The following is a 23,151-nucleotide window of genomic DNA, read 5'->3' as shown; positions in this document are numbered from 1 at the left end:
GTTGGCGTGCCTTCACTTTGCAACTTCCCGTAATACAAAGTCTTAAATTGAAAACTTACCTAAATTGGCGAAGACTAATAGCAGTTATCATTTATTATTATACGTCTCCTCCCACGTTTTCTGGTTCAATATCATCCTTCATTTGTTTTTCTCAAGTGTACTTCCTCTATATAAACGCCATGCCAAGAAGAGCAAAAACCAGTCTGGATCACCAGAAACCCTTATTTTTGGCAATGAAACTTGATTCTTTGCTGTTGGCTGTGCTATTTATAATTGGCATTGCATTGACAAACGCTAAAAAATCTCCTGTTATACCTAGTCGTTATAGCACTACCAGCCTCAACAGGACCAGTTTTCCTAAAGGGTTCATATTTGGCTCAGCTTCATCAGCTTACCAAGTCAGTCATATGCCTTTTTTCTGTGTTTTATGCTTTCTTGTAATGCCAGATCACCAATTAGCAGCTTTAACATATATACTGATGTCATTATTGTGTACTACAGTATGAAGGTGCATGGAATCAAGGTGGTAGAAAAACAAGCATTTGGGATAACTACACCCACCAGTAGCCAGGTACCTCCACAGATGCATCCCGAATCAAATTACATGTTTTCTATACCAGCGACATTTTACTTTTAACCAATTTAAATGCCAAAGAAGGAGATTTGGACTAGGATGCATGAGGGGGAGCACAAATTTTGCTCTATCTAATGTGGTCACGCCCACGTCTGCAACCAAAACCACATTGTTTCTTTTTTAAATAACTTTTTCTAAATCTCTGGTGTCGTTCTTTTGTTCTATAGGTTTCTCCAATTAAGCCAAATTTAATTATCTCTTCGCCGGCCTGCTGCATGCATGCCTTTTTTATCTTTCAAAACCAAGCGTAATCTTTCATTTGGAACCACTTCATGAAATTCTGTTTATACAACGATGCATTGTAATTGGATATTTTGGTTAAGTCGCATAGTGCGCCAACTGTAATTAGTTATTGAATTCGCCCTTTTTGACAGTGGAACTTAAATCTCTCATTTACAAAGTGGAGAAAATTACCTTCAGATTGTAGTGCTAGTGTCGACTTCATGAAATTTAGTTATTCTTGACTTGTTCTGCTTTATATAAGTGTAATAAAATAGCCTCGTGGACATTCATCATGGCCAGGGTGCAATCAAGTAAAATTTCTTTGGTCGTTTTCTTTTTCTGCCCAGACGGGATACCTGTATTTCCGGCTATAAAAAATGAGGAAAAAAGAAACCGACTGAAAGTTCAAACATAATATATATGTGTGTGTGTGATAATTAACATATCCTCTTTATACATTTGTAGTTCAATCTATTTTTTATAAACAAAAACGGCGACTTCATTGTGTTGTTACCTAACAACAATTACAAGTTGCATGTTTATTTATTTCAGTTGATATTTAACTGAACCTGGTCCGGTGCAGAAATCTTCTAACACATATAAAAGAAGCGATTTTTCCTTATAGATGAATAAATTGTGAGTTGCAGTACACACACATATATACTAATTTCTGCGATCATCTTTCTCTAAAAAATAAAAATTTCTTTGGTTAAATGCAGAAAGGATCAATGGTAGCACCACTGGAGATGTAGCTGCTGATCAATATCACCGTTATAAGGTTCAAAAATCACATCAAATTTATTCTCCATACCTTCTTGAATCTTGATTCAATAAGCACATCGGGAGACTAAAGTTTGCGACCATAAGAAAATCCAGGACTAATTCGCAAATGAGATTTAGACCTGGTTTGGTACTGAGGTGATTCTGCAAAAAGCTGCTATCAAAAAAAGCTGGGAGCTGTTTTTGTGTTTGGTAAACACTCAGCTTCAGCTTTTTTTCACAGTTTTGGATGAAAAAAAGCCAAAAACAAGAAGCTACAAAACCCAGGTTTGAAAAACCGGCTTTTTTTCACATCTGTTTTACATAAAAGTTTACCAAACACTCTAATACTGCTTTTTTTTTTTTTTTTTCAAAAGCACTTTTACAAAAAAGTTTACCAAATACTCTGCTGCTTTATTTCACAGCTGCTTATTCTCACAGCACAGCAGAAGCAACTTTTTTTCAAAGCACAGCAATACCAAACCAGCCCTTATTCTTATAGTATCTTTTGTGTTATCATATGTAGGAAGATGTAGGGATTATGAAGAATATGGGGTTGGATGCTTATAGCTAGTTATCTATCTCATGGTCCAGAGTATTACCAAGTAAGTGGGTGGTTGTACTCCACGTTCACGTATTGTTTCCAACAAATCCTCAATATATTGCAGACAACATTCTTTCAATTAATATCTTTTCTTTTTGTTACATGAGACTGTCCTGTTTTACGCCCTTTGAAGGAATTTGATTATTTGTTTCTTCTAATTACAATTAGATGGAAAGTTAAGTGGGGGTACCAAGAAGGAATCAAATACTACAATAATCTCATCAATGCACTCCTAAGCAGAGGTGATATAGCTGCCCAGTATCACATGTCCTCCCACGTTACAAAATATCTAATAAGAATACCTTATAACCGAATTTTTTACTTTTAATGGTCATGTTATATATAGGTCTAAAGCCATTCGTGACAATCTTCCATTGGGATCTTCCCCAAGCGTTAGAAGAAGAATACGGGGGTTTCTTAAGCCCAAAAATTGTGTGAGTGAACGCTTATATCCTCTGCATAATGATCGTTTATTTAAATGTGTACTACTATAATTAATGCATAAGCTTCAAAATCAGCACAAAATAATTGATTTTAAATCTTCCAATATGCAGCAATCATTTTCGAGATTTCGCTGAAATTTGTTATAAGGCATTTGGTGACCGAGTGAAGCATTGGATGACCTTGAACGAGCCATGGACCTATGCAGTTAATGCTTATGCAGAAGGAGCTTTCGCACCAGGAAGATGTTCAGCTTGGATGGAGCGAAACTGTACTGGTGGAGATTCTGGTACTGAACCATATTTGGTGGCACAAAACTTCCTCCTTGCTCATGCAGCTGCAGTAAAGCTGTACAGATACAAATATCAGGTATTAATTATTTTTTATGGTCATACTATTGGTTCCTCATTCAAAACTCTATGTGACACGCTATTAAGTTATAATTAATACAACATTGAATAGTTTATTTAGTTAAATAGACAAGGGTTGTACCTTTTTCTTGCTCTGAAAAAACCAAATTTGCGTGATAATGTGCAGAAAATTCAGAGGGGCGTAATAGGGATGGCACTAGGGGTACACTGGTTTGTGCCTGTTTCTAACAGCACGCGCCATCAAAATGCTGCATTACGATCTTTGGATTTTATGCTTGGATGGCAACTATATTAATAATTTATATTTTAACACAACTACCTTAAGTGGCCACCAATACTTTACATGTATAATATTGACTTTACTCTTTAATTTTTCTTGTTTATATAGGTTTATGGAGCCATTGACAAGTGGTAGTTATCCACACACCATGAAAGTTCTTGTTGGAAAACGATTACCTGTATTCACGGCAGAACAATCCAAGTTAATAAAAGGGTCATATGACTTCATTGGAATAAATTACTATACTACTCATTATTCAAGCTATGCACCTCTTGACTGATGCTCGTGTTTTTCAATCACATGAGTACAACAACAACAATAAAGTCTTATTTCACTAATTGAAAAACTTACTTTGATCAATTCAAGTTTCGTAGAATAATGAAATTCTAATATTCATTAATTTTGTGGCAGCATTGCATAATGGGGTCCCTATATTGGTCCACCAGTACGCATCAAATTATTAGCTTATGTTATTAGTATTCGAAGGATAATTGTTTTCATGTAATTAGCACAATTATCTTCAAATATTGAGTTGCAGGGTGCTTCAAGCTGGCTATATGTTTATCCTAAAGGACTTCAAGAACTTTTAGTTTACACAAAGAAAAATGATCAAAATCCTTTCATTTACATTACTGAGAACGGTAATTATTTTTAAACCTTGATTAATTAAATCATCAATGTTTCAGTTAAGTTCTATAAAGTGATCTAAACTTAAAGATCGTACGCGATAACAAATTATGTTTGCGGGCATTGATGAGTGGAATGATCCCACATTATCATTTGAGAAATCTCTCAATGACACCCATAGAATTGATTACATCTATCAGCATCTCGATTACCTTAACAGAGCAATCAAGTAAGTTTTTTTTTTAACAAGCAATATTATTTATACTAAAGGGGTGAGGGATTGGGCTAGCAATAATGTGATTCAAATTCGCCTTTAACGAGAATTAAACCTAAGACCTCTTATTTACAAATGAAGAAGAATATCATTAAACTGTAGGACTAAATGACAACAAAAAAATTCTTTTCACTAGTTATTACTAAGGTTATTTATATATATGGTCTAGCCTTGTTACATTTTGGTTATTTAATCATTAAACTAGTTATCATTGTATTTAATTTTCCTCTCTTTTGTTTGCGGGGATGGTGTCAATGTGAAAGGATACTTTTCATGGTCGTTACTAGACAATTTTAAATGGTCTGCTGGATACACAATACGGTTTGGTGTGATCTTTGTGGATTTCAATGACGGGCAAAAAAGGCATTCAAAACTGTCAGCACGATGGTTCAAAAATTTCTTGAAAGGGTGGAAAGAAGTCCGATTGCAATTATTGTTCGTGACATAGACATTTAAGCACATCATTTCCCCCTTTTAATATTTGTATTCCTTCAATAATATGAATTTTATTTTTGTCTACGGACAAAAATAAATGTATGTTTTGTACCAAAAGATCAATAATAAATGTCTATTGGTGATCAAAATTTTAACTTCCTTGCAGTAAACTTATCAATCTGTGTATAATACAAATATGAGATAATTATTTCAACCTATGACATTCAAAATCCAAAGAAAAGTAGCATGAAAGTCAGATTTAGATCATAAATAGAATAATGCTTGGATTCTTTCTTAAGGGATGCGCTCATTCATCGACTTACTTATAACGTATATATGTTTGTATGAAAAAACTCCACGTAGCATACTCACAACCCTACGTCCTAGGTGTGTACACGAAAGCTCCTATTTCTCTGAATATAGCTCACAAGGGCTCAATTTTAAGATTTGAATGTAATCCATTCACAACTTAAAGAACGTATAGCGCATTGACCGCTTCTTATTGAAATATAGGGCCAGGGAAAGCTTTCCAAGTATATCCCCTTCTTTATTGTCCAACATTTTAGGTTAATATGCATGGAAGCGTTTATAAGAATCGAATCAGATGGCATAGCTTTCAAATTAATATCACTAATTCCTCAGTCCTTTTGTTATTTCATGGTTTCTACATGATTTATATAAATGCCCAAAACGAAAATACGAACTTAACAATGGCACTCCAATGCAGTACTATCCTCTTCAGCTTGCTACTAGTTCTTGGCTGTGCAGTGACAAGTAGTAGAGCTATCAATCAAAGCCATTTTGGTACTACATGTGACACTGGTGTCCTGAAACGAAGCAGTTTTCCAGCCGGTTTCATTTTCGGGGCAGCTTCAGCGGCCTACCAGGTAGTACTTGACTTTGGCTTTTTCGCTAAGGTTATGGTCAGATGACAAGCATGGTTTTGATTTATATTTTGTGTGCGCGCACGTGTGTTGAATTTAGTATGAAGGTGCTGCAAATGAAGATGGTAGAGGACCAAGTATATGGGATGCATTCACTCACAAATATCCAGGTTTTCTTCTTTCTTCAATTATCAAAAGGATATTAAATTTCATTTAGCGCTGTTGAAGACTTTAAATCCAAATCTTGTGATTAGGTAATTGATGGTCAATAAGCTTAATTTGGTTCTTGGTTGCTAGCTCTTAGCTCGTATCCACAACGTTCGCACGGATAAAGAAATGCGATATGCAAACAAATTAAACATTGACGTTAGACATACTAATTTGCTTAAACAAAATTATCAGTAAATACCGTGTTAGTTGAAAAACTACAATAATATTTCAAAAGGGCAATATATTTATTGATTTATTTTTAATTCTACATTTTGACGGTCTATTTCAAATATCTTATATGTTTTAATGGGAAACAAAATAGGTAGGATAGCAGATGGCAGCAATGGTGATGTGGCTACTGATCAATATCATCGTTACAAGGTACAATTAATTAAGCCCACACCATATACATACGAAATCATGCACAAAGAACAAGAAGGTTTCATTTTTATATGCCTATACTTTCTTATTTTTTTATTGGATTCTCTAACTTCCTTGTTGTTATAGGAAGATGTTCAGATTATGAAGGAAATGGGATTTGATGCTTACAGATTCTCAATCTCATGGACTAGGTTGTTACCAAGTAAGACGATTCATAAAACTATGTGTGAGATTTTTTTTTTTTTTTTTTTTTTTTTAATTTTGATTAGTTCTTTGTAATTCCTACATTGCCTTGAATTTTCAATACCTGAAAAATTATAAATGAAATTGATTATGAGAGAGGGGATCGTTGATCCCATACATAATATAGATAGGTTATTAATATTTTTCCTTATTTTTCATTGATCTGTATTATAAGAGATTTTTTCAATGTGCTGAGAACATGACCGATACACCAAGGGTTATAACACAAATGGTTGAATACTTAAAAAGAGTTCAATCACTTATATTATGGCACTTGCTATATGAACCGTGTTGCTGGACATGAATTTTTTTTTCTCCTATCAGAGGTGGGAGAATTAACGCTTCTCGCCAACTACAATCCCTTGCTTAATGATTTTTCATATCATACATGTTGAATGCTTTTTTTATGCCATGTGTTTAATTGATGCTTTAAGATGTTTGTCCATACTTTAACTTGGATCACAATGATCAGATGGAAAGTTAAGTGGCGGTGTGAACAAAGAAGGAATCAGATATTACAACAACCTAATCAAAGAGCTTCAAGCCAATGGTTATGCACCCTACTCCTATGACTAATAGATAGGATAATGTTAGGGAGATTAATTTTTTAAACTAAATTTTGTAAATCGTATGATGTGTATTGATGATTGAATTATTACTTAAGCGTCGATTAACGTGCTTATTTTCTATTGATGACACATCATATGATTTACAAATTTGATTTACCTAACATTACTCTACTGTTATGCGTCCTTAATGAAAAAATTAATAAAGAAATCAGCTATTGATGTTCATTTTCTTTTTTCAATATATTAATTGGTGAATGCAGGTCTAAAGCCCTTTGTCACAATTTTTCACTGGGATGCTCCCCAATCACTGCAGGATGAATATGGTGGTTTTGTAAGCCCTCGAATTGTGTAAGTGAAAGTTAGTCTATTCCCGTTGCATATCGAACCAAAACATTATCACTTTTTGATAAGACTTGCAAATATACGCTCGACAATAAAGCCTTGCTATAATACATCTTAGAGATTCACAAGTTGTGCTCTGTGTGGATCGTGTTGTTAAGAATACGAATAATATATCCCTAGAAAATTTTTGTATAAGAATGTAACAAAAAGCTTGTTCCAAATTTTATGTTTTTCTTTTTGTTTTCATTCTCCTCCTAATACACAATATACAGGGAACATTTTCGGGACTTTGCAGACTTATGCTTTAGGGAATTTGGTGACAAAGTTAAGCATTGGATCACGCTAAACGAGCCGTGGAGCTATACTACTCATGGTTATGTGGAAGGAAAGTTTCCACCAAGTAGAAAATCAGGGACTGAGCCATATTTGGTGGCACACAACCTACTTCTATCTCATGCAGCTGCTGTAAAGTTGTATAGAGAAAAGTATCAGGTCATTCATAGAAATCTCTAAGGCATTACTATAATCTAATTATATATATAAATGTTTATGTCAAAAATATATTTATTATTTGCAAATGCTCAAATAATAATTTGTAACGTGTACAGGCATCACAGAAGGGCATAATAGGAATAACGTTAATATCACATTGGTTTGTGCCATTTTCTAACTCAAAGCAGGACAAAGATGCCGCACAAAGAGCATTGGAGTTTATGTTTGGATGGTATGTACATTTAAAGGATAAATATATATTTTTAAATACAACGATAAATTATACTGAAGTGGGGAATAAATTGGTTTGAACTTATCGTCAATGAGATTCAAATTTAAGATCTTTCGTTTATATAATTAATGTAGGTTACAAATTTCCTTTTAAAATAGAGAACTTTAACGAAAAACTTCAGATACTGTTCACTTTAACGAAAAACCACATTTTTACACTAAAAAGTCAATTCTGGTACTATTCACTTTACTCTTTATTTTATTCTTATTGTTAAAACTTAAAATTTTCAAATTCTTTTCATTAGCTTTCTTTTTAAAATATAGGTTTATGGATCCCGTGACGCATGGTCACTATCCGCATAGTATGCGATCTCTCGTCCAAAATCGATTACCCAAGTTCACCAAAGAACAATCCAAGATGCTAAAAGGTTCATTTGATTTTCTTGGAGTAAATTACTACACAGCATATTATGCAGCCAATGCACCTCCTCCTAATGCCAGAAACCCAAACTACACGACGGACTATCGTGCCAATCTCTTAAGTAAGTAGAAAACTAACAGCTTTGGCTGACGATGTTGGCTTTCTTTCTTTATTATATATATACTCACAAGACTTTGAACTTGTATATTGCTGCAGCTGAGCGTAATGGGGTTCCAATTGGTCCAGAGGTATGTACTGTGTGAGCCTTGAGTGTGTATATATACCTTAAACTAGTATAGTAGTATACATAGTTTCCGCAATTATGTTGATCAAGTTTCACTAAGTTTCACCCTCTTGATATTTATTTATAGTGAAATTGCTGAAGTTTCACCCTCCTGATATTGCAGACTCCTTCAGATTGGCTTCATGTTTATCCAAGAGGAATTCGAGAGCTATTGCTTTACATCAAGAGAACGTATAAGGATCCACTAATTTACATCACTGAAAATGGTAATTTGTGGCTTTTAATTAAGTCACTTTGTGTTATCAGATGTTGTCCAATATATACTAGACTTACTAGATATTAGAAATTACGTAACAATACCACCTATCATTGTAGGAATTGATGAGTCGAACGATCCCAAATTACCACTTAAGGATGCTCTAGTTGATAATCAAAGAATTGACTATTATGATCGTCATTTTGATTATCTTCATACTGCGATATTCAAGTAAGCTTATAACAAAAACAAGATTTCATTCTATTACTTGATGACTAAATAATTTCGCTGATATATATGGTTGTATCTGATTCATATTCATATTTTCGAGCAGGGATGGCGTTAATGTGAAGGGATTTTTTGCATGGTCATTGTTTGACAACTTTGAGTGGGAGTTGGGTTATACTGTAAGGTTTGGCATCAACTATGTGGATTTCAAAGATGGGATGAAAAGATATTCCAAACTCTCAGCCTGCTGGTTCAAGAATTTTCTTAAAAAATAAAGTCATTTGAAGTGGATAAATTGTATATTTTTTTTCTTCCTAGCACGTCATAAGTCAAAAGGAAATGCACATGGTGAAAATGTGAATTTCTGGGGGATTATATCCATCATGTATTGGGTAATAATCAACAATCAATGATAAATGTATATATATATAACAAATGTATATATAGAAATAAATAAGAGATGTACCTGCGCTTTGCTGCGAAGTTTGAAACATTGTCGAAGGTGTAGAAAGGCTTGAAAATATATGTGCCAAAGAGTAGTGTGTATATACATATATTCAATAAAATTTCCATCTACATCAAAATAACCTTCTTCCCTCTCCTTGTTCAAGTTGAAAGTTTCTGTTCGAATCCCATCCTCAACAAAGTCCTCGTAATTCTGCCAAAAGATACCCCCAATCATTGGCTATCGTTTCCATTGATCCAATTAGCAGAAGTATCCGGCAATCTTCTCGTCTGAAAAAATTCCTGCCAATTTAGAAAAGAACCATTCCAAATTACAGATGTACTCTATTAATTTAACCAAGAGCATGCATGGCACCGCTACTATTAAAAGAGCAACTTATAAAGACAGGTTTCTACATTCCGTTGTTAAATTGCTACCAAGAACATGCATGGAAATTTTAAAATGACCAGAAAGATGATGTTTATATGCGCACTGAGAGGAAAAATCTTCTACAAGTGAAAAAAAAAACGTATTTATATCAAACAGACCGGTCGCTTCAGCTTGAGCTCACGCATCATCTGAAAAAGCCTCTTGTATCCATTCCAATTACTATTCTATGGAGCATGTCCCTCTACTATTCCCCTCCAGAATCAACCATAAGCGCCATCTACATTAACTGATTCAATACCCTTAGCTGCTTTTGTAGAATTTAGTTAATTTCATGAGAGAACTATATATGAAAGAATTATATATTCTGTAAAGAATGCAACATATATGGAACATATAAAGCAAATGAGGAATCTGTATATGAAGTGTAATTGAGAGTTACAGCATATAAATGAGTAACATATACAGTGTTGTACTGGAGAAGTGTGTATAAATATATGGAATATATAAGGTAAGCTGGAAATGGAATTTGTTATTCTAGAATCAATGGTATCTGCAATTTTAGAATCATTGTTAATTTGTGGATTTATTCATGCAGGTGTTTCCGTTTTTAGAAAGTATTCGTAGATGTTTTTCTATTTGTTTAGTTTATGAATCAGAATGTGAGAATTGATCGGTTCATTTTGTGTAAGACTACAGCTGCAAGATTGGTAATTTTTTTTTTTTTTTTTTGGTACAAATGAATATAGTATAATACTTTAAATGCACGAATTATCAAGTCATTTTATGTATGACTGACAATATGAACAATATGAAAATGGAAGAATGCTTACTCCCTTTCGGGGAAAGATGTAACGCATGTGGTTGCACGTCTAATTCTGTAATCCAAATGTGCAATCTTGAAGCAGCAAGAGTATCAATAAAAGATCTTATGTAAGGAAGGTTAGAAGCCATACTGAAATGGGGCTCAAGCCGAATCCCTAACCGTGTATTTCTGTTACCCGGAAAATTGTATCTCCCTCACCTTCTGAAGTTACTTAGCTGGTGCACATAAACCATCTCTTCTGTCCTCAATAGTATTAAATTCATTAATGAACATGGTGGTTAATCCATCAGCTCTAATGGCCATATTATATATAAAAAAAGGGCAGAAGCTTTTGAGCCCAAGTACGTTCAAAGAAATTAAAAAGTAAATTTTCATTCACAGCATCCCATACTATAACTTGCTCCTTGAATCTATTGATAACAGAGTGAAGCCTTGAGTTTGTAGTAGCACAAGATTTTTCGTTTTGTATTGATCTCCTTGTTTATCTTCCTTCGAGTTATTCTATCAATGCCCTTTGTTATACTTCAACTTTAGTGTTTTGATCTATTGCAATCATATTTCGTTTCTTGTAGGCTGCCCGGCATGCTTGAGGAACTTCCTAAATCAAAAGAGCCAGTGAATTCGCCTTCGCAGCTAATTTGCCCCTATCCATAGGCAAGAGCATTGATCCCAACACAAAAGCAAAGACTTGTAATTATACCAAAAAATATGCGCGTACCTTTCTGCATAGCAAGGAAGATAGTGATGAAGCACTCTGATTCTGCTATTTAGCATCTTGTTGGCACTGTGAATTCCTGTAAGATGAGCAGCCACTGCTCACAACCCCGGTTGATAATCGACTGCAACTACGTGATAACGATGGTCGTGACTTGTGAATACTTGAATTCAACCGTTATGATTGTTCGATATCGATCGCGGTGACTACTTTATGTCAATCGCTTGATCTTGACATGGATGTCATTCAATAACAGGACATGGTCCAATATGATGGGGAGTATTGAGGATTATTGATTAACTTTACTAGATTTGAATTATTTTCTAAGTTATTTCCTCAAGACTTTGTCTGCTTATCTTGAGGATCAAGTTTATTTTTATTTTTCTCCTAGTATTCTATCTTTTTTCCTATAGTTGTTTTGTTGAGAATGAGTGCCACATTGATGGGAGGAGGGACCTTGCATGGCTTATAAGAGGTTGGGCTACTCCTCATTTGCCAATTGATTTTATAGTGGAACGTCAACTTTCTTCATGGTATCAAAGCAGGTTGTCCCACATATGAAGTCGAACGGCCACATGCATCGAGTGATGTGGAGCACATGTGGCCATTAGACTTCCTACATGGAACAATTGCTACGAAGAAAGTGAAAGTTCCACTAAAAAATCAATTAGCTATATGGAAAGTAGTCATATTAATCAAAAAACCATGAAAGAACCCTACCTTCATCCATGTAATCTCAAAAAAGTTAATTGACATTAACCTCCACATCACGAAAGAAGTTATTGATATTTGGAATCTTGGATTTTGGCCTAGGTTTTACGGACACCTTGACAAATGCTATCTGTCTACTTTCTAGTTAGAAATCGATTGAGAGCAAGAGATGCTTTAAGGTTAATTTGATTCTGTCGGACTAGAATACCATACGCAATATTCAATTGCACCCATCTTAATGCTACAAACACAAGCTACCTGACATACACGTACGTACACATCAACTAACTTTCGAATTCCCTCCCATTACTTGGAAAAAAAAAAAAAGTTGTGTGACGATTACAACTATAGTTATATACAAATAAACTTTCGATCAACTTTTTAAATGGCACCTGATAGGATTTTTACCACCTACAAAAATAGGGATAAAAACACATGAAATACTTGCAAGAATATAAGGATGTTGTAGCATAGATGCTCATGTAAGGTCATTCTCCTCAAAGACTATTTGGATAATTTATGTAGAATCATTCTCCTAATTAAATACTTAGAGTTAAAATTTGAGAAAATAGATTCTGAAATTGGGTAATATTAAAAACGAATTTTAATTAAAAACTAATATGACAAAAGAAAAGAGTTTTAAATACCAATTTATGAAAGCACTATGGTTCCACCATCACCTAGCAATCCTATGTACTTTTACCAATTACCTATAATCTACACATGCCACTTTGAAGGTTAGATTTTCCTACTTTATATTCTACTTGAAACCTCCAACATAGAGCGTATATCTAACATGCAACTCGTCCGAACGTTCGAATCAAATCTGACCATGAAATACTCATTATGCTTTATGAAAACCCCAACACTTAAGACGCGGTGTTCATCTTAAGTGAAATTACAATTATTAATCATAATAAGCCAACGTCGATTTCAGGAAACCTTTTGACCAAAACTGCTTCAAATTACTATTCTAAATATCCTAATGGTGATCAGACATTAAGACAATTAGATAGTTTTAATCATGGTGATTAATAATTCAAAGTACGCATGCAATCAATCATAAGCAATTAAATAAAAATCACATATTCATGCTAAGGCTCAAGGCTTCGCCCTAGCAAAAGGAATTAGTTATGCATATTCATAATTGAAATCATAGAAAATATTATTAAGAATAAAAGGAATGAAAACACCTTAAAGTAGAAAATCTCCAAGAACCTTAGTAATTCTCTCTGTCTCCAATGTTGTATAAAAGAAAGCATAGAAAAGACTAAGAACGGCAAAGCAATATATTTGTCAAGCCATCGCACAAACCCTAAAACAGAGGTTCTTTATTCCAACTAGGAAACTAAACAATAGCAAAATATCTTAGAAAATAAAGTCCTAATTAAACTAGGAGAAACTGCACAGAAACTGTCTAGCCATGTTTTAGCCTCAAATCTCCTCCAAATCCGGCTCCTGATAACTTGTTTTGAAGATCAGGACATTCTGAACATATCTCCAGAAGGCCACGAACCCATCCGAGGTCATCTTAGGCTCCAAAAACGCAAGTCAAGCCCAAAACGTCACTATTCTAGCACCGCGCATCACTCCTTTATTTTATTGCCAGAAAATAACCGCTTGGTAGAAAAATCTAATATTTTGATACGATCAAGTTAAGTGACTCATAATCATCCTCCAACTAGAATTGATCCAAAATTTGTCCATTTGACCATGTTTTGCTTTAGAAGAAGTCGAAAATCCTATATTGAAAATACAATTCAAAGTATCAAAATTCTTTTAAAATATTAACTAAAATATGCTAAGAATAGGGTAAAATATATAATGTGAAATTGACTCATCAGCACCCATCTTAATGCTACAAACACATGCTACCTGCCATACACGTACGTACACATCAACTAACTCTCGAATTCCTTCTCATTAATTGAAAAAAAAAAAAAAAAAAAACAAACAAAGTTGTGTGACGATTACAACTATAGTTAAATACAAATAAACTTTCGATCAACTTTTTAAATGTTAGCAGCAGCCAAGCGTAATGATATCCTATATAATAGTTCGCAAAACGTTGTTGTTTAGTGGTTGCCTTTTGGCATCAAAGTTTTTAAAGCTTCATTTAGGATTTGCTATCATAAGATGTACTTTTGCTCAAAAGAGCTTACGTTCGAAGAGCTTTAATTAAAAACATGTTTACATTTTAATTAAAAGTTTAAGAGTTGGTTTGGAATTGTGGCATTTTATAAAAGCACTTTAAACAAAATGGTTTACTAAATAATTAATAATTTTTATTTTATAACTATTTATTCATTTAGCACAATAGAAGCAATTTTTGTTTTTCAAATACAATAATACCAAACTAGTTTTAAATTTTCCATGAATAATCATATGATAAAAATATTTTTTCAAAAAACGCTTATAAGTGGCTGACATTAATATTTAAAAAGAGATAAAGAAGAAGCTATATTCGATCAAACGATATGAAAAAATGGCTACAGAAAGGAGAGGAGAGATGAGCTTTATACAAAATATAAAGCTGTGTCATCATCTTAGGATTGTGACACCTGTCATCATCTAGAGCATTAAACCTATGCGCATGGTACTGCTAACAGCTAGACCGTTGTGGCCGGCAACCGGCACACTTAGTCATAACTCGCCGTCCGCGATTCCCCACTCAATTAATAAATTTCTTTGAAAGTTGAAAAACACATGCCGTTGTTATGGAATCACAATGTTTCGGCCGGTGACTCGGTCGCTCGCCATAGAACACAAGGAGAATATCACAAGCAACCCAAAAATGCTAACCACAAACCTCAAAGTATCAACCAGATATCTTCTTGTTTTGATCAACGATTCTGTAATTAGCCATCATTTTTTAATCTTTAATTTAGTCCCTAAGTTTAAGGACCATACCATAGGAATCTCAATTGGAACCAATATTCCTTTACCCAAATATTTTCTTTGAGACCCTACAGAGGTTATCAAAAGTGGTGGTGGAGGCCTTATTTTAAGGTCTTTCATTGGAAATGTTCTTCCATATGTGTTGCAGTTAAATGTATATGCGGATAAAATATTAACAACACATCAACAACCATATCATTCAAATGTTAACAGTTTACATTCACATAATCAACGATGTCAATAATATCTTACAACATATAGTCCGATATCAACAATATATATGTGTGTGTGTGTGTGTGTATAATGGAAGAGACCGCTAGTGGAAACAAGAGAAACATAAGAAGTAGTTTAAAAATAAAAAATAAAAAATAAAAAAAAGTAGTCACAAGCTATTGCTAGGGTGATTAGGTGGTACATTACGTGTTTTTATGTAAGTGATGAGAAATTTTATTTTTTAAGTTAGTAACTTTTTAACACACAAATCCCCACATTTGTATAGTAATACATGATGTACCATCCATGTACTGATCACACTAAAAAATCTCTCGATTAGGCGACACCGAAAATGTGACTTGTGAAAAAGTTATTCCTAGTCACGTTTTTGTATCAGTAAACCAACTGCCACTCTAACAATATTCTCGTCACTAGTTGCTCACTGTTGCTCTTTTTTCTACTGATATATTAGCCTGCAGTCTTTTTCTATGTCTTTGTTTCGTTGTATTCTTGTCAATATATATTTGCTTGAGCTGTCTATAAATGCCTCCTGGTAGCTGAAGGTGCATAGCTTATTGTTAACCAAAATCAATCATGGCATCCAGATCTAGAGGCTCTATTCTTATACAGCTTATAGGTTTATTGGTAATTGTCCTTGCCTCAATGGTGAAGAGTAGTAGAGTTACAATACCTAGAGTAAGTACAGATCTGTACGACACTACTTCCCTCAACCGGAGCAGTTTTCCTACAGGTTTCTTATTTGGAACAGCTTCAGCCGCTTACCAGGTAAAGTACTTTGCTGCATAAATTTTCAAATTTTGCGTGTAAATTAAAGGAAATAGTGTGTTCTCCATGTATTTTAGATTGTGTGTCGTCGTAAATATGCTGATATATTGTCACACAACGACTGATCAACATGATTTTTAACTGAATGTATGGTCTTGATTAATATTACAATATAAGCTTTTGTAGCAACATACGTAAGTCTTGCAACTAAATATTCTTAACATATGATTTTGTCTTTTTATTTTGTGATGCATTTACCCACCTGTATATGTAACTCTGCGTAAATTTCAGTATGAAGGTGCTGCGAGTGAAGATGGTAGAGGTCCAAGTATATGGGATACATACGTTCATAAATACCCAGGTTAGTTTTAATTTCTTGTTCTTCTTTTAGCTCAAATTTAATGGCTCCCTGGGATGCAAAGAAAATTATAAAAAAAAAAAATCAACATTTAAGTACTAACCCAATCATCATTAATCAGGTCATGATTTACAAAATTTGGTCTAAATAGTTAGTCTTCCTAACATTATCCTTTTTTTACATTCTTTTTACCAAATTTAGTGGAATCAAATTTTAAATTTTCATGAGAGAAATGCAATAACACTTCAAATATTGGCGAAATTATCAGAGGTCGTTTGGTAGCTAGCATCCATAGTTGTTGTGGTATGATTGATTTAATAATATGCCCCGAAGAGCTCAAACCATACTTATCATTGTTGCCGGCCGACACGGTTTTATAGACGAGTGACGAATACTTTGAAATTGCATATTAAATCATATAGTATTCTGTTTAAGAGTAGTCCAAATGGCTAGCTCCCATTAAACAAATTATTTTTTCTTGCTTTTTGTCAATATGTTGTGACAAATTAAGGTAACCCAAGTCATAAGGTCTAAATAGATCATGCTCCAATATGATTTGCAACCTACCCTCCCAAATTAAGGTAACCCAAATTATTTTTTCTTGCTTTCTGTCAGTGTTGTCTTGAATCAAAATGGATCATGCTCCAATATGATTTGCAACCTACCTATCCACGACGGAGGATTAACTACAATACTTACATATATTTAATTCAATCACCATCTGACAGTCAGATATACTTCATAGAATATATGTATTTAATACAATCACTATTTAGCTGTCGAGATGATGATTATATTAAACACATGTAAGTATTGTGACAAAATTCTAAACAATGGTTAGGGTTTTCCTTCTAGTTAACCTTCTCAAAGTTTAGAATTTTATTATGCAGTAAATTACTTTAATCTCCTATTTAATTATAAGGTTTGCACTACTAGACCAGGCGTTGACGTTTGTGTATTTTGCTAACCTGATTGAATAAAATATTTTATGAATAGGCTACTCTACTCGGCATGATTTTAAAACTATACTTGCATTCAGTTTTGAACTATAAGAGACAAATTAAAAAAACCAATAAGAGAGATTAGAATCACCACACACATAGACCAGAAAATATGATTTGGATTTTTTTCTAGTTACAGATTTTTCCCAGTGACAATGAGCAGTAAACCTAAAAAGAGTGAAATTCTTGTAATTTAACTGATAAATAATTTTGCACGTATTCTTAATATAATATTTGAATATGCAAGTTATTATGGTGAATTGCAGGTAAGGTAAAAGATGGTAGCAATGGAGATGTTGCAGTAGATTCATATCATCGCTACAAGGTACAAGAGCATATAACTAAATTGAATAAAAATATATATGCGATATATGTGGGTGTATTTCAATAATTAATTGTGAGACAATAATTTTAATGGAAAACGTATGACATCATTCTCTGATTCCTAATTCCATATTTTTTCAGGAAGATGTGGGGATTATGAAGGAAATGGGTTTGGATGCTTATAGATTTTCTATCTCATGGTCCAGAGTGCTACCACGTAAGTTTAATGCCATATCTCATGGCCCTTATATTTGTGCTATATGTCCACAGGACCATAGATCTTTATTTATCTTCCACACTCGACTTTCAATTTTCAGCTGTCAGATCGATAATTGAATAATATTAAAGGATAAAAATTAACTGAGTGTGTGAAAGATAAAAAAGGGTATGTAAATTACACCACCCTTAAATTAAATCTATTAGTGATGATTTTCTGTATTTTTCAGATGGGAAAATAAGTGGAGGTGTGAACAAGAAGGGGATAGAATACTACAACAATCTCATCAATGAACTCCTTGCCAATGGTAATTTTTAATTAAATACTGAATACTACAGGTATCGTTGAATACTCAAAAAAAGTAAATGGTAGTTTAATACTATTTTTCTATTAACGAATGACTGCAGATATAAAGCCCTTTGTAACACTCTTCCATTGGGATCTTCCCCAAACCTTGCAAGATGAATATGGTGGTTTCCTAAGTCCTCAAATTGTGTAAGTGAATAATGTTATGTTACAATACAACCTTCTGCTTTTCGCATCCAATATTTATCCATGAATGACTACATATGAATGCAGGAAGCATTTTCAGGACTATGCAGGGCTTTGTTATAAAGAATTTGGTGATCGAGTAAAGCATTGGATCACCTTGAATGAGCCATTGGCATATAGTGTGGCTGGTTATGCCACTGGAGATTTGGCACCTGGACGATGTTCCGATTCGCTAAAACACAACTGCACAGGTGGAGATTCAGGGGTTGAGCCATATTTGGTCACACACAACCAGCTTCTTGCTCATGCTGCTGCTGTTAAATTATACAAGGAAAAATATCAGGTGATATCTAAGAGTTTCAGATCACTTTCGATATAGTTACCGCGAGACTAACAAAATGTTGTGACATGTGCAGACATTTCAAAAGGGATTGATAGGGGTGACATTGGTTTCCCTAGGTGTGGTGCCATTTTCTGAGTCAAAGAAAGACAAAGAGGCTGCAGTTAAAGTCCTGGATTTTACATTGGGATGGTTTATGGACCCAATGTCAAATGGTGACTACCCTTATAGCATGCGATCTATTGTTGGAAACAGATTGCCTAAATTCAGCAAGGAGCAGTCTAAATTGCTAAAAGGATCATATGATTTTATCGGATTGAACTATTATTTTTCCAAATATGTATCTGATGCACCCCAACTAGCTGTTAGCAATGCAAGCTACTTAACAGACTTTCCCGCTTCGATGTCAGGTACGAATGATATAAACTTAAAGTTATCATTTAGTTATATTATTCGTATTCTGACACAATTACTGTTGGTGGTTAAAAAACTTGAACGTATAAGGCCTTTCTCGGTGGACCTGAAAATTTGAATTCGATTCTTATAAAACTGGAATCAAACTCACAAAGTGAGCCTAAAAATTTGAGTTTAATTGCTGAGTGTAATATGTGGTCCTTTTGAGTTTAATTCTTATATAATAATGAGCCACAAAACTATTAAACTCACGCTAACAATAGTGTGTCATTATAATTCAGGATCAAACTCACTCCATGAAAGTAAGTGGATTTCACATGTACTCCAGTTGATGTGCATGTTTGAAACCATGCATGCACATCAGTTGGTATCTAAAATATCTTAACGAACAGAGGATTTGAAGAAAATTAAAACTGCAGCCTGTAACTTTAAACATAATTAATGAAAGGAAGAAGAGCTGTAGAGAGAAAAAGGTTTTTGTATTGCGGCATATTCGATTGGTAACAATTGAGCTTGCTTAGCTCTCAAGCTATCTCATTAACCTCCTAGCAAACTCAGTTGTTCCCTCACAGCTCGCTAACTTATTTTTCTGACTTGGACCTTATTTAATAAAACGTACCCAATATTTATGTGTTATATTGCTGCCTAAGCTTAGAGTAACCCTGACCGTTTGTTTTGCCAGATGAGCGTAATGGAATTCCCATTGGGCCAAAGGTGAGTATCAGATTGATAAAGTCTTATAATTTCCTTTTAAACATACTTCAAGTAATAATTAATATGATTAATAATCTGATCCAATGGATGATAGCTAGAGGATTTAGAAATTTAATCCTATATATAGTGAATGATTACTATCACGACCTCCCAATTTACATCAAGTAAATGATCTTGCAGGCTGCTTCGCTCTATATTTATCCGAAAGGCATTAGAGATGTTTTGCTCTATACGAAGAAAAAATATCATAATCCGCTTATTTACATCACTGAGAATGGTAATTATTTTCTACATGACTACATATTTGACTCATTTGGAAGTGTTTTTACAAGGACTGAAACTGTTTTTAGAGAAAATATTTTGGGTTTCAAAAGTACTTGAAGTGCTTCCTAGTGTTTCTTGCAATTCACTTGCATTTTTGCTAAAAATTGATACCAAAGAAATTTCACCAAAAATGCTTTTAGTCATTTTAAAAGCATTTATATTTTTTGAGATGACGGAATTGTTTTTATTGATGTGGTTAAGCTATAATAGTTCATATATAGAGTTTAAGGCTTTGTATTTGTTTCCCCCTTGTATTGTAGGCGTGAATGAGTTTAATGATCCTAATCTGTCGCTTGAGGACGCTCTTCTTGACAACCAAAGAGTTGACTATCACTTTCGCCATCTTTATTACCTTAGAGAAGCAATCAAGTGAGTATTATTATTTTTTCCCTTTTTAACTTTTACGTACCATATTCACTGATTTTGTTCGACTTTCTCTTTTTGTGAGAGAGTTGTTCTAATAATATGGTGATCAGTATATAGTACAATAGTACGGTGTTATTATTTCCACCCACCTATCATATTTTCTCACTTACATTACACATTGAGTGGAAAATATGATACTTAGTTGGGTTAGCACCGAGAAGATTATGCATGTGGAAGGAGTTAAAATGAGTATTATGCATAAAGAGAAATTAAAAGGTGTGAGAAAATAATAAGAGAGTGCATATGCAGTGATATGACTATATTGCCTCTAAGTTCAATACTAGTATTCAACGTTTAAACTTGAAGAGGGCACATGAGTGCATTTACCATTTTAGTTGTAAAAGACAGTTTTCTTAATAATAATATGTACATTATAGATCGATATATAAATTAGATATCTAATCTTTATTTTCTATTTTATTTTTTTATTTTATTTTTTACAGAGATGGTGTCAATGTGAAAGGGTACTTTGCATGGTCACTATTGGACAATTTCGAATGGACTATGGGTTACACTGTTCGATTTGGTATCAACTTTGTTGATTATAATGATGGGTTGAAAAGATACCCTAAGCTTTCAGCATATTGGTTCAAAAATTTTCTCAAAAAGTAAAGACATAATTTATGAGTGGCTCAAAATATCGACAATAAAAAAAAGCAGATATTTCTTTCCTCTATGTTTAGAGGTTCTTTCAATAGTTGGAGTGTTTTATACATGATAATGGGATCTAAATATTTAACGAGTGATGAACGTTCTAAATGTTTTATATATTTTATTTCTAAGAATAAATTGTAGCAATGGTCCCTTAATTTTAACTCAATTGGAGTAACGGTTCCTCAACTAAAAATCTATTACCATTGATCCCTTAACTCATCAAAACGTGAAACTATGGTCCCTCCACTAAAAATTCATTACCACTGGTCCCTCAACCCTAATCCAACTGGAGAAATGGTACTTTAACTCAATTGGAACAATGGTCCATCAGCTTTAACCCAATTGCAGCAATGGTCCTTCTAACATAACTCATTTTGACAAAATTTTGACGAAGATGACAGTGGCGGAGCCAGGATTTATTGTGAGGAGAGGCCTCACACAAGTATAGAAGAAAACTAAACCAATAGTGATTATAAACTTACAAATGCAAAACATCATAACATATTTCCAAATAATTATGAGAACTTTAACGAAAAGTTCCCGGTACTGTTCACTTTAACGAAAAACCACATTTTTACATTAAAAAGTCAATCTTGGTACCATTCACTTTACCCTTTATTTTATCATTTTTGTTAAAACTCAAAGTTTTCAAGCCATTTTCATTAGTTTTCCCAATAATTAAGTAGTCAAAATTAACATATGCATAGATATTTTTATCTATTTATAGTAATTATAATTATTCTCGACGAATTTCGTATTTTGAAACCATTGCATGATGTCATCTATACTACTTGAAGTATAATTAAAATCAATAGAGAACATTACTAAAAATTTTGCAAACCCTAAAACTCAAGGAAGAGGTAGGATAGAATAGAAACAAATATTTTATAGAGAATAATAGAGTTTCACGAACCTTATTGTTCTTTATTCAATAAATTTGGGATTTGGAATAGCTAAATATATGAAATTCAAGAAGAATAGGGGGAATAGCTTGCCAGTGCATGAGTGAAAGACGATTTTTTTAATTAAAAGTGAATAATGGGTTTTAATTTAATCTCATTGGTTTGTGATAATGACCATTTGATATATTATACTTAATTTTGGGATGAGATTTGGATGAAAAGATAGATAAATGATTGGATTTTAATTTGTGTTAGGTGTTGAAAAGGGTTGCAAAGCAACAGATAGGTATAATACTAATCTTGTTTTTTAAAGTTAGGGTAGGCCTAGGACTACTCTAGTGACCTAGTTCTCATGTGCCTCTGCTAGTGGAAGTTGATGAAAATAACCATAGCTACACGTTTGGATAAGTTGAGGAACCCCAATTGTAGCAATGGTCCTTCCAACATAACTTATTTTGGCAAAATTCTAACGAAATTGACGAAATGGCTATAGCCACACATTTTGATCAGTTAAAAGATCAATGGTAATTGATTTTTAGTTGAGGGACCATTACTACAATTTACTCTATTTCTAAACATAAACATTTTCAAGAGACTAATAAATTTGAAAATAAAAACTATGTATATTTTTTTTCAAAAAAATAGAAGCTATATATTGAAGTCTTAAAATAAGCCACTGCAAACTTGCAAAGATGGTAATTCCACTAAAATATTTGAGCTTTGATTGTTGTTGAAAGGATAAATACCAATACAAAGTATCACATATAAAAGTGCTGAATAGTCGCTATCTTGCCATGGTTTCCACTATATTATTCACTCTTCCTCGAGCTCTATCTCGAAGCAAGATCATCACCAT

At 33.5% G+C, this 23,151-nt stretch overlaps 2 protein-coding genes and 1 pseudogene across 2 annotated transcripts; all 3 read left to right on the top strand.

Moving 5' to 3' along the window:
• The first annotated feature begins 233 nt into the window (after positions 1-233).
• Positions 234-4,660, top strand: LOC137743236 (beta-glucosidase 12-like; annotated as a pseudogene).
• A 595-nt stretch (positions 4,661-5,255) lies between these two features.
• On the top strand, positions 5,256-9,641 carry LOC137741962 (beta-glucosidase 12-like). The gene is made up of 13 exons (XM_088679787.1): positions 5,256-5,534; positions 5,632-5,701; positions 6,064-6,122; positions 6,249-6,324; positions 6,838-6,915; positions 7,195-7,282; positions 7,549-7,768; positions 7,885-8,000; positions 8,324-8,541; positions 8,637-8,668; positions 8,828-8,930; positions 9,040-9,151; positions 9,255-9,641. The coding sequence occupies exons 1-13, from the start codon at positions 5,316-5,318 to the stop codon at positions 9,421-9,423; spliced, it is 1,560 nt and encodes a 519-aa protein (XP_088535913.1). The 5' UTR covers positions 5,256-5,315; the 3' UTR covers positions 9,424-9,641.
• Positions 9,642-15,840: 6,199 nt separating this feature from the next.
• Positions 15,841-21,434, top strand: LOC137743524 (beta-glucosidase 13-like). Its single transcript, XM_068483437.2, has 12 exons — positions 15,841-16,129; positions 16,421-16,490; positions 17,755-17,813; positions 17,954-18,029; positions 18,259-18,336; positions 18,437-18,524; positions 18,609-18,864; positions 18,938-19,271; positions 19,958-19,989; positions 20,170-20,266; positions 20,574-20,682; positions 21,183-21,434. The coding sequence occupies exons 1-12, from the start codon at positions 15,938-15,940 to the stop codon at positions 21,349-21,351; spliced, it is 1,560 nt and encodes a 519-aa protein (XP_068339538.2). The 5' UTR covers positions 15,841-15,937; the 3' UTR covers positions 21,352-21,434.
• The last annotated feature ends 1,717 nt before the right edge of the window (positions 21,435-23,151 follow it).

Source organism: Pyrus communis, chromosome 11 (genome assembly GCF_041283825.1).
Source record: "Pyrus communis isolate YQ-2024b chromosome 11, ASM4128382v1, whole genome shotgun sequence".
Taxonomy (NCBI): Eukaryota; Viridiplantae; Streptophyta; class Magnoliopsida; order Rosales; family Rosaceae; genus Pyrus; species Pyrus communis.
The sequence above is the reverse complement of the archived record's forward strand: the minus strand, read 5'-3'. Positions and strand labels throughout refer to the sequence as shown.

Bases quoted from the DNA above. Each gene is read 5' to 3' on its own strand.
- LOC137741962 (XM_088679787.1), top strand. From the start codon at position 5,316: ATGATTTATATAAATGCCCAAAACGAAAATACGAACTTAACAATGGCA. The intron at 5,535-5,631 runs GTAGTACTTGAC...TGTTGAATTTAG, and splicing joins CAGCTTCAGCGGCCTACCAG to TATGAAGGTGCTGCAAATGA. The intron at 6,325-6,837 runs GTAAGACGATTC...CACAATGATCAG, and splicing joins ATGGACTAGGTTGTTACCAA to ATGGAAAGTTAAGTGGCGGT.
- LOC137743524 (XM_068483437.2), top strand. From the start codon at position 15,938: ATGGCATCCAGATCTAGAGGCTCTATTCTTATACAGCTTATAGGTTTA. The intron at 18,337-18,436 runs GTAATTTTTAAT...GAATGACTGCAG, and splicing joins CAATGAACTCCTTGCCAATG to ATATAAAGCCCTTTGTAACA. The intron at 20,683-21,182 runs GTGAGTATTATT...TATTTTTTACAG, and splicing joins TACCTTAGAGAAGCAATCAA to AGATGGTGTCAATGTGAAAG.